This window comes from Babylonia areolata, chromosome 13, assembly GCF_041734735.1.
Source record: "Babylonia areolata isolate BAREFJ2019XMU chromosome 13, ASM4173473v1, whole genome shotgun sequence".
Taxonomy (NCBI): Eukaryota; Metazoa; Mollusca; class Gastropoda; order Neogastropoda; family Buccinidae; genus Babylonia; species Babylonia areolata.
In genome coordinates this window covers 13,303,732-13,316,293 of record NC_134888.1, presented here as the reverse complement: position 1 = coordinate 13,316,293, position 12,562 = coordinate 13,303,732, and the positions used below count along the sequence as shown (strand labels likewise).

At 42.4% G+C, this 12,562-nt stretch overlaps 1 protein-coding gene across 7 annotated transcripts in view; it reads left to right on the top strand.

Annotated features, from left to right (window-relative positions):
• Nucleotides 1-12,562, top strand: part of LOC143289072 (beta-arrestin-1-like) — a 170,122-nt gene that overhangs the window by 137,297 nt on the left and 20,263 nt on the right. For all 7 annotated transcript variants that reach the window (XM_076597898.1, XM_076597904.1, XM_076597903.1 and 4 more), the window contains 3 exons: nt 1,685-1,820; nt 5,057-5,141; nt 9,613-9,685. In XM_076597898.1, coding sequence (XP_076454013.1) covers nt 1,685-1,820; nt 5,057-5,141; nt 9,613-9,685 — 294 coding nt within the window. The remainder of the gene's footprint in view (nt 1-1,684; nt 1,821-5,056; nt 5,142-9,612; nt 9,686-12,562) is intronic.

The following is a 12,562-nucleotide window of genomic DNA, read 5'->3' as shown; positions in this document are numbered from 1 at the left end:
TGTCTTTGATAGCATCTGTCTGAACAGAACTTGACCTGGATGTCAGATATCATTAATAACATCTGTCTGAACAGACCTTGAACTGGATGTCAGATGTCATTAATAACATGTCTGAACAGAACTTGACCTGGATGTCAGATGTCATTAATAACATTGACCTGGATGTCAGATGTCTTTGATAGCATCTGTCTGAACAGAACTTGACCTGGATGTCAGATATCATTAATAACATGTCAGAACAGAACTTGACCCGGATGTCAGATGTCATTAATAACATGTCTGAACAGAACTTGACCTGGATGTCAGATATCATTAATAACATGTCAGAACAGAACTTGACCCGGATGTCAGATGTCATTAACATCTGTCTGAACAGAACTTGACCTGGATGTCAGATGTCATTAATAACATCTGTCTGAACAGAACTTGACCTGGATGTCAGATGTCTTTGATAGCATCTGTCTGAACAGAACTTGACCTGGATATCAGATGTCATTAATAACATGTCTAAACAGAACTTGACCTGGATGTCAGATGTCATTAATAACATCTGTCTGAACAGAACTTGACCTGGATGTCAGATGTCATTAATAACATCTGTCTGAACAGAACTTGACCTGGATGTCAGATGTCATTAATAACATCTGTCTGAACAGAACTTGACCTGGATGTCAGATGTCATCAGTTTCACTCACTTCTGCATTGTGCCTGTGGGTGTGATTGAAGACTGCTGTGTATTATTGTATTGTATTATTACTCTTTTTTTTTTGTCACAACAGATTTCTCCGTGTGAAATTCAGGCTGCTATCTCCAGGGAGATGGCAATGCTACACTGAAAGCCACCCACTTTTTTTGTATTTTTCCCTGCATGCTGGGGTTTTTTTTGTTTTTTTGGTTTTGATTTTCCAATCAAAGTGGATTTTTCTACAGAATTTGCCAGGGACAACCCTTTTGTTGCCATGGATTCTTTCACATGCACTAAGTGCATGCTTCACACAGGACCCGGTGTATCATCTCATCTGAATGGCTAGCGTCCAGACCACCACTCAGGGTCTAGTGGAGGGGGAGAAAATACTGAAGACTGTGCTGGGATTTGAACCAGTGTGCTCAGATTCTCTTGCTTCCTAGGCGGGAGTGTTACCTCTAGGCCAACACTCCATTCATTATCAGTGTGGAAGGGGGGACGGTGTGTTGCCATGTGTCAGTCTAATGAACTGGTTGTCAGGAATGCTTCATGTGGGATGGATGCAGTGTTGGTTATTTCCTGAGAAAAAACACTGAAAAGTGTTCATACTACCTGTTTTGTATTTTCAGGAAGCTTCACATGTCTGCAGCTTTGCAGACCATTGAAAGGTTTCTTGATATGTCAATGATTTTGCAAATATTACCATTTGTACAGAATGCCTCCAACTGAATGGAGCAACTGTTAAGCATAGAATGCAGTGAAAATGTAGGAAAAGTAAGAGACTAGGAATTACTTAAACACTGCCATACTTGGAGGAGGAAAGAGGATGCAGGAGGGGTAGGGGGGGAGGGAATTTTTGATGACTTCAGAAGCATGAAAATGTTAGAATCATAAGTGAGAACCATGAATTACAAAACATTACCATACTCTGAGAAGGGAGTGTGATGGGGGAGAAATGACCCTGTCAGCTGATCAGCCGTTTCCCCCTGACGTGTGCAGGAACTCGGTACGTCTGGCCATCCGCAAGCTGACCTACGCCCCGGAGGAGCCGGCCCCTCAGCCCAGTGCCGAGGCTGTCAAGGACTTCATGATGAGTCCTGGCAGCATCCGATTGGAGGCATCCCTGGACAAAGAGGTCACCCCACACTTGCCACACCTTCACAAGCACACACATACTCTGTCTGCATGTTGGTTCCTGTGTTGTTTCTCTTGTCACAAGGGAGGGAATCTTTATCGAGCAGTTCAGTGTTTGCATGGTGATTCTTGATGTGTTTCACTCACAAGGAATCTTTATCCAGCTGTTATTTCATGTTGGCATTTTTGTTATTTTCTATTAATTTAAATAATTGGAATTTTGGGGATGGGGGGTAATGAGGTGGGGGGGTCTGGGGGGGCTCAGTGTGTGTACAGTTATGATGGACCAAGGCACAAAGAGGATGGCTGAAATAGAAGATCATGTGTACTGGGTTGGGAAGGAGAAGAGAATTGGAGAGAGGAAAAAAACAAAACAACAACATGCAGATAAGATTCAGTTTTGTACCATACCCAGACTATCTTATTTATGCTGTCTTGGCAGTGCTGATAACAAAAGTGGAAAATAGTGTTTCGTGCATGTGTCTCCAGACTGCATTTATTGTGCATGCCCTCTTGACAATATCCATAGGACTACAGAACACTGTCAATCCAAACTGTTAAACTCATAGTGAGACTGAGAATAAAACATGTAGTCTCTGAAAACAGTATATGGATACCGAAACAACAGAGTGCCATGAAAGATCCACATTACAAAATAACTAGTCTATAAAGATAAAAGAAGGGACCTCGTACACTCCATAAATCTGCTGGGCTGCTGCTCTGTTGTAGTTGTGCTGAGTGTGGTAGAGCTCAAAACACAGTGTGGGGCACATTGGCAGCTCACAGTTTTTACACTCAAACACTGTTTGCACCCGATTCGCACCAGGAGTTTGATTTGAACTGCACACAATGCACTGTGGCTGACTGCTGTCAATTGTCTTCCTCAAGAAGTGCCACTGTGTCAGCAGAACTGGTTTGGGAGTGTCTCTCTGATTGTGGATCTGCACACTTGGGATGTCACGTTCAAGCAGACCGTTGATAACTTTTTCTCCAAAGACATGAGCAGGCATTGGTTTGGGGGTCACCTCCTTGTAAATGATGTAACCATTGGTCAGGGCAACCTCACACAGACGATGGTAGACTGCCAAGTACCACTTGCTGACTTTGTGGGGATATGCGTCTGTCCCAAGGAGCTGATAAGTCAGGTCAACCCCACCCATATACTGGTTGTAGTCCTCAGCCAACACCGGTTTTTCCACATGTCTGTAACCTCCTTCATGGTTACCAGATTTCATCCTTCTGTCCATACAGTTGTCCCAATGAATAGAGGACACAAATGTCACAAATTTTACATCCTGCCATGCACATGCTACAATGTCAGTTGTTACTGACTTCATGAAGACAGGACTGTCCCCCCTCCGAAGACGTAAATTTCTGGGATTCAGTTCCTTTGGCAAGTTCTTCCTGCCCTGCCTCACAGTTCCACAGTGTCCCCTATTTCTGGTTTGTTGCACATTCCCATGGCTATCTGGAGTGCAGTGTATGCTTTCATTTCTTCCACAGTGACCTCTCTGCAATCATTCAGTGTGGAGTGTGGACTGAGCTCAGTGATGTTGCTCATGAGCTGCTCTGCATAGGTGTTGGACTGTTCTGTCTTCAGTTGGAAGGCACTCTCTGGGAAAAACAACTTGAAAAAGTCAACTGCTGCAAAGTTTTCGGTGTTCACCAACACACCTGCAACAGGACAGCAATAATGAAATAAAGGACAAATTTCAGACACACACACACTGACGTGCACGCATCCCCAAAACTGAACACACACTGATAACATACATATATACTCAAACACTATATACACACTGAGCCCCCTCCAGCCTCCCTCCACCAAAGAAATGATAATAACAAATACATGTTATAAATAATAATAACACAGATGGCACATGTATCCAACACCTCACCCACTGCCCCCTCCACACACACAACTGACAGTGTACATGTATACATATGCTCTATACACACACATTGACTGTACCCTCCCCTCCCCCTGCACCTCCCCCACCAAACAAAACAAAGAAACAAACAAATATCTTTGTTTTATAAACAGTAACAACACACATACACTGACAACACTTGCATCCAACACCTCTCCCCTAACCCCTAAACACAGACACACTGATACGCACTGCCCCAAATCTACACACACTGACAGCACAAATGCATACACACACACACACGCACGCACGCACGCACGCACGCACATACACTATATCCCTAAAAATAGAAGTAAATAAAACAAGAACAAAATTTATAGATAACACACACACACGCACTGACAACACGTCTCCTACACCTCACCCTCTGCGCCTCTCCCTCTTCCCCTTCCAGACAACACACACACACACACACACACACACACACACACACACACAATCTGCATACCTAGTCTCCTCTCAAATCTGGGCAGCCATTCTCCTGGTGTGTATGGGTCATCAGGATGGTACAGTTCCCACTGAAAGGTATCAAGAGTGGGTGGTCTCACAGCTCTTGGCACTCTGCCACCACCTCTTTGACTAGGAGTGACAGTGGCAACTGACATGGCAGCTGACACAGTGCTGGTCACTTACACTTGCTGACTCCTTCGTCGCTTTCTTCCTCTTTGTGTGACCGGCCCAATACTGCTTCTTCAATGGAATCGACAACGGCGTTCAACATGCCCACCAACACACAAGATCGCTGGGTGTACTGTCAGTTTCAGTGTCAGTGCCCCAATCTAATTCTGCAGCACATTGGTGTTCTTCGTCCCAATCTGGATCACGGCCAGCTAATAGTCCTAAATGGGCAAGGACTTGTTCAGTGGAGAAGGTCCGATGAGTTTGACCATTCAAAGTACTTGGCTGGTTCATTTCAGTGAAAAATCGATCAAAAATCAAAGCTGAAAAACTTAAATAAACACGCTTTGTCACCAGAAAAATGGCGTCTGTCAAAACTTGCGGGTTGTCACATGATTTTCATGTGAAATGGCATGCTTGTTGTTTTCCAAACAAAAGAGTTTTTGCATTCGGAATAATCTACCCTGTGTCACTAGCATTTATGCGAGATCGGCGGTGAGCCAAGCACTCGTATTTATGTGAGATCGGTGACTAAAGGGTTAAGTGAGACAACACAGAAAATTTTTGTCTTTTTATTTCATGTTTGGATATGACCGTTCCCCCACCCCCACCCCCAACCCCAATGTTTCCTTGGTGCTCAGCACACAAATGAGACAGATTGACAGCTGCCTTGTTGCCGTCCTTGCAGAAATACTACCACGGGGAGAGCATTGCCATCAATGTGCTGGTGGACAACAACACCAACAAAACGGTGAAGAAGATCAAAATATCAGGTGAGTGAGTCAGCTGTCCTGTCCATCCATTGTTCAATGATTGATTTTTCATTTCTGAGGGTGAAAGACAGAACACATGCTGTATTTTCATGCTGCCCTTGGAAACACGCACACACACACACACAAAGAAGAGAAGAAAAAGAAAATAAATAGATTTTAAAAGAAGGAAAGGAAGAAGTGAACAAACAAGAGAAAATTCTGTGGAAAAAACCCAAAAACATATCTTTAAGACAAGAAGAAGGAAAATAAGAGAGATGGAAGGAGAAAAATAGACAGACATGCAGATAAGAGGGAGAGAGGATTGTTTTCATGTCGATACATGCAGGGGAAGGGAGGGGATCACTAGCAAAGTCTGACAGCTCCTCAGCCACCGTTATGTGCCGTCTTGTCACCAAGTCAGACATTTCTTGGGTTCATGCAGAAATTCTCATGATGAAAAATTTATTCATCTTCACCAGTACAGAACACAAAAATAGAACTTTTGAGTGACAGGCGAACCTTGTGAATGACACACCTTTTTTTTTTTTCTGGTGAAGGCTTGCTTTTAATAAAGATCAACAAAACAGTGCTGTCATTGATAGACACTCTGATGTTATTTTCATTGAAAAGAGAAATAAATAGGTAAAAAGCAGGTGAAAAATGCTTTCCTTTGACGTTAGAGAGCTAAAGGAATGCTCCTTTCTGACAGACACTTTAAAAAGATTTTTTTTCTTAAAGCAGCCCTTGCTTTTATTTATTCTGAAAATGGAAAGGGAAAAGATCAGTGGGTTTTTGATTTGTTTGCTTTGTTTCTTTGTATGTGTAAAGGACAGCAGTAGATAATGAGTTTTGAAGAAAGAAGAAAATCAGGTTTTTAAAGATTACTGGTATTTTGTAGAATACAGAATAAAACATCTTTCAACACCCAAGTATATAATGGTTGCATTCTCAGTTGTTGATTGTAGAATTAGAAATATGCGTGATCATTGCGGATTTCTGTTGATAATATGTTTGGAGTCTGCTGCACACTCATTTGAACTTCCAGTACTTTTGATTGTCCTGTGACCAGTTGTGTTTGTGACGTGACTGCATAGTGGTAGTGTCCAGTGTCTTGTGATGCCACATCATCAGGTGTTGTCAGTGATGGGGGGAGAGGGGGAGGGGGGTCATCTTGCTTAGCATCATGAAGCTGGTGTATAATACACACATATGCTACAATCTGTCTGGGAAGTATTTGTTTGTTGTTTTTGGTGTGGGGGGGGGGGGGGGGTTGCAGGCAGGTGTTGAATTCATCGGATATGGCGGTGTGCAGGTGGCTGGACAGTAAGCAACAGTGTCAAATATCAGTGTCAAATTGGCTGGCTAAAAGCAACAGTGTCAAATTCAGCAATAAATATGTCAGTTCGCTCAAAAGACAAACTTGGTCTTAAGCTTGGAGGAAGTCATGACAGAGAATAGTGCCTAACAGTTTTTGCTTGCACTCCCCCCCTCTGTATGTTAAGAGCTTGTCAGCAGTTTAGGACAAGCTTATTGAAGTACACCACTCAATGATGACTTTGTTCAACTTCATCATCTGTACAGATGAGAAGAAAGTACACTAGAGGAAAGTGCACTCTCTCAGAAGATCCCAAGACCCGTGTAACCCGAGTGACAGACTTCAAATAGAACATGGATGTGAATGGGGAAAAGCCATTAAGAAGCACTTGGGCAGGCAGGGTTATCTCTAAGCAGATTACCATCCTAAGACTGGGGATTTGCGCCTGTGGGTCAATATTTCAGAGGCAATGATCACGAAAGTGCATGTTTTTTTTTTATCGTTTATGCCTTTGATAGTTTTTATATTATGTGGTGGTATGTCAGGCTCCTCCAACTGTTTTTCCTTGTTTTGTGCTGTGCATATTTGTGTGTCAGTTTACTGATGATTTATATGGAGTTGTCTAAAACAAGATTTTTCAGTTGAATGAAAGCAAATTATGCATGTCTTTAAAGATGATTAGGAAGATTAGGGTGTAAATGATTTTAGTCTTATCCATTGTTTGTTCTGTCTGTCTGTCTTTAAGCAATGTACTGCATCATTATCATCATATTTGCGGTTTGCTGCTGTATTGTTGGGCATAATTTCTGTGGAAAAGGGATGGATAGGAAAGAAAGGTTGTGTCGTGTGTGTATTGTTGATGTAGGTTTATTGTTGAGCAGGGCCCTGTGGTACCTGGGGTGTGGGAGTAGGGAGGGGAGAGATGAGATGTGTGTGAGGTGTGACGCACAGTATATGAGGCAGGGGTTGTGCAGACACTGTGTGTATGTATGTGTGGCTGTGACTCAGTGCTCCAGGAGTGCAGTCTGGCGCTCCATGGCAACTCCTGCACCATTTTGGAAGTCTTTGATAATGACTTCACGTAAGTCCAACCTCCCCCCATATATCCACCACCACCTGCTTCTCACCACTCACCACTCCCGATCACAGTGGCTTTGGTTGCAGCTGTTCAGTGGGCGCAGGTCTGCACTGCCTGTGTGCTCTCTGATGTTGATTTTTTGTCTCTTTTTTTGTTTGCATTTAGATGATTGTTGTGTGTGGTGTGGGCACAGCACAGGTCCACTCACACAGCACCAAGTTCGATGTCAGTGCACTACATGGCCATGAACAGGGAGTCAGCAACAAGATGGGCTGTATGGCGCCAGACATTCCAGGCACAGACAGAATAGGAAGTGTTAGGTGGTGTCTGAGTATTGGACACAACAGGAAAAGTTAAGTGGTACCTTGGCTATTTTGAGCTTAACTGCAGTGAGGAAGGGGGAAGGACAACACGGTGTATCAGGGGATGGATGGATTGCTTAACAGATTGTGTTGCAGTCCTGCTGAGACACACTGCTGCATGCTATGGAAAGTGTCTACTTAGATTGTGGATGAAACCATTCTCCAAAGTTGTAGTCATTGATTGTAGTCAGCAGCAAGATTTCCTTTCTGTGGGGCTTCCAAACTGCAAGGTGGAAGAACCATGTAATGTGATGCAGATTAATGTATTTCACAGGTAATCAACGGCATCATTAAGGCAGTGGCAGTAGAGACAGTATGTGTCCCGATCATGACCATTGACACAAACAAAAAGAGCATTATTTGTCAGGCTTAAACATCAGTCATAGTGGCCCACTTCTCCAGCCTCATTCACTTGATCAGGGACAAGTGAGACAGGGAAGACCCTCACAGATGACCTCATGCCATGTCTGTCAGTGGACATGTGTTTTTGAACTGCTGCAGTTTATCAGCTGGCTGTGCTCTGTCACTACCACCATCTGACGTGAGGACACAACATGGGGTCCTTTGTGTTTTGTTCTTAGCGTGTGTGCAGGATCTGACATGCTGTCTAACCATGGCTGTTTGTTTGTTGTTTCAGTCAGGTTGTCATTCTTTGTGCTCTGCTTTGTGAGATGGAGTGTGTGCAAACATTGAAAACACATCTGAAGTGGCCACTCGGGCAGCATTGAAAGGAGCCATTGTTTGTTCCCCTAACACCCTTCTGGCTCCACTTCAGTGTTGTCATCACAGTCCACTTATTATCGTTCACACACTTTAGTCAGCCCTGTGCAGCAACACAGCTTTAGTGCTTGATAACGCAATGGTGTGTCAAGCCCTGTCGCCAGTAACTCTCCAAACGTGAAGAAGGTAGCACGGAATGCCAGATTTGGTTCATCATTTATCAGTGTGCAATAACTGTGGGTCTCCCTGATCCCTCACTGTCCTCTCAAACTAAAAAGAAAATGTCACCCTGTGTTTTATGGTGTTGGTTTTGCACACAATGGCAGAGAAGCTCTTATAATTTGGTTTTTAATCAAAATGGGAACAATGCTTTGTTCCGGAAGCTTTCACAGAGAAGCTCTTATAATTTGGTTTTTAATCAAAATGGGAACAATGCTTTGTTCCGGAAGCTTTCATTGAACATTGCTGGTGTTCAGAATTAAATCACACAAGTATTCATACATGCATTGGCTGTGTGTTGAGTGTGTCACTGTGGCACCTAGCTTCCCCACTCTGGACCCTGAATGAACTGAACGTGTGTCAGTTTACATTTAGTGTGTGCGGGCGTGTTATGTTTGTTTAGATGTCTGTAGTGTGTGTGTGTGTGTGTGCTCTGTTTGTGTAGATGTCTGTCAGTGCATGCAGGTTCAAATCACTGCTTCGCTAAGTGTGTGGTTACCTGTTGGGGAGGGTCAGATTTACAATACTTTGATGTTACATGTTTAGATATTCAGTGTCCTTCTGTTAGTTTGGCTTTGTGTAAGATATGTTGTTTTTGTTTTGTTTTTAGAAAAGTCATGTTGTGTCATATCTCATGGATGTGTATGTGTGCATGTATATACATCCATTATGTTAGAACATTTCATATATATATATGTAATATATATATGTGTGTGTATACTTCACTTAATGAGATTGTACCCCTTCTCACACCAATGTTGTATGTGTGTGTGTGTGTGTGTGTGTGTGTGCCTGCAGTGCGCCAGTTTGCAGATATCTGCCTCTTCTCTACCGCCCAATACAAGTGCACCGTGGCTGAACTGGACAGCGAGTGAGTCCTTTAATTCCTTATGAATTTTTTTTCTGGCTTGCAGAGCAGATCAGACAGTCTGGGGTCAGTGGTTCTGATTGAGTGAAGAAGAAAAATGTGTTTCAGCTGTTGAAGACCGACAGGAACTTGAATGATGAACCATGACAGGTTACATGGGATGCAGTCCTGAAAGACAGTCAGAAACTTGAATGACGAACCATGTCAGGTTACATGGGATGCAGTCCTGAAAGACAGTCAGAAACTTGAATGATGAACCATGTCAGGTTACATGGGATGCAGTCCTGAAAGACAGTCAGAAACTTGAATGACGAACCATGTCAGGTTACATGGGATGCAGTCCTGAAAGACAGTCAGAAACTTGAATGATGAACCATGTCAGGTTACATGGGATGCAGTCCTGAAAGACAGTCAGAAACTTGAATGACGAACCATGTCAGGTAAGTCCTGAAAGACAGTCAGAAACTTGAATGATGAACCATGTCAGGTTACATGGGATGCAGTCCTGAAAGAGAAACCCCTGTGGGTTCCCCACCTCCCCTGTCCTCTGATCATGGGTCTGTTTGGGAAAAAATGGTCTGACAGGCTGGGGGAAGGGAATGGTTTTAATGAACAAGCCGCATGCATGCATGCTCACTTGTATACTTATTCGGGCACTTGAATGTACACACTCACAGACACACTAAGCACATACACATAATGTATGCATGCAAACATTTGTACACCTTCATGCATGCATTTTCCCACAGTTCATTCTCAGAGCTGTCATTTCCAGAGGGATGCTGTGAAATGCCTTTTTTTTCCTTCTGCTTTTTTTTTTCTTTTCTTTTTTCCCTTATCTCAGAGGGGTTGGAGTATGAAAAAAAATCTCTGGATGAAGACCACATTCGAGAATGGCTTAGTGATCATTTTGCACATTCTTGAATGGCTTTTTGATCACTTTTCACATTCCTGAATGGTTTTATATAATATTTTGGGGTGACCTTGGGCTGATTGTGGAAGCAAAGTGACTCAGACAACCAGAGTATAGTTCAAGAATCTGCCACCCAGTGCCTTGAGAAATATGTGATTACTAATGCAGTTTGTTTTGGCATGCTGACTATGCTGTGTTGTGTAAACTGTTAACAGCCATGATTTCACTCACTGCAGACTGATAATGTTCCTGTTCTTTGTTGCCTTGTTGACAATAGATAGTACTGAGACATGCATCTCTAAAGTGTCACACACACACAGCCACATGTTGGAACTTACCATGCCAGTAATCTCTTGTTTTATGGTTAGAAATATAAGTAGGTAGGTCAGGCCAAAATTTTAAATTCATAACAGAAGCCTTATATTTGCAAGCATGAAAGAGTGCAATAAAGTAAGAAGTACATTTCGTCCTAACTTGTCCTGTCCTGCATGACTTAAGAACAAGGTATATATCATCCAAATTCTGTAAATTTCCCGGTCAGCATAGATTAGCATTACTCATGGCTTCTCGGCATGAACAGGCCATTCGCAATTTCTCAGTTTATTTGTTTAAAGCATTCAGACTGCAATCAACTCTGATGTCTTAGAATAGTGAAGTTTGTTCTTGATGATATGACTGCTTATTGTTTTGTTTTTTTTGGTTTTTTTTACATGATCATGTGTATGTACACCTTCATGAGGGGCAATGGCCTATACATGAATACATTATCCGTATCTCTCTCTCTCTCTCCATATACATATATATATACATATATTTTTATATGTGTGTGTGTGTGTGTGTTGTATTCTCTTTCTCTGTAATATATATGTATATATATATGTGTGTGTGTGTGTGTGTGTGTGGAAAATAAAACAGAAGTAAGAAAATAGATCAAGTATGTTGTGCGATCACAAAGTTGAACTAGACCAATTGAACTTCACATTGAAAAATTTGTCTGCTATTTTGACAGAGTTCTTGGCTGTTTTTCCGTGTCGGAAAGAAAATTGTTTCACAACAGAAAATGATGATAATAACTGAAAAATTTGACACTTATCATTCAAATACTTACTAGAATAAGTAATGTAAAGTTGGTTTCCAGAACACCTTAGCAAAATCTGAACTATGTTGTGCTCTGCAATAAGGCTCTGCAATAAGACTTTTACGAAGGTGGGCATTAAAACCACAGATCTAAGAATAGATCTAGTTGATTAATGGCATGAAAAATACAAGCTCTCCACTTTTTTATTTAACCTCTTGACTGCGCTGTTGACGTACGGCGTACGTCATGAAATGTCACTCACCAGTGCTGTATTGACATGCGCCGTACGTCATGTTACAACATTCTATGTTTCGAGTCCCGCATTACAGAAAATGCAGTCTGCTAACCATTAAATTAGCTCCCCTAAGAGATTGTCATATTTATGGCTAAAGTTTTGCAAGTTTGTACGAAGCTCAAGTTCTGTTTGTAAAGCCATGGCTGAAAGCAGACAAACCCCAACACTTGCACTAATATTGAAAGAAATCTTTCGCGATGCAAACAGGAGAGATGAAGATTGTGGACTGAATGAGATAGAACTGCGTGAAGTTGATGCTGAAGATGCTGATTTTAACATGGAGGGGGGTGGGAGATGGAGTTGCTTGACGAAACTGAAGACAGACAAGCTCAGCTGATTCAAGATGCAGGTGGGTGTTTACAATGTTTGTCAGTTTATTATTTGCTTTCTGTTTGTTGTAACAATGAATATGACTGCATTGTGTGTGTTTTGAATGTTAGCTGTGGTAAGTAGCTTCGTCAGTCACTGATCAGAGTCTGTGTGTGAGAGAGAGAAAGTCACGTGTGTACTGTGTGTGACCAGCGCTGTGCAAGGGGGCGTGGCTTGCTGGCTGGCTCATTGTTGAAGACATCGTGTGTCACTCGCCAAGAGCTT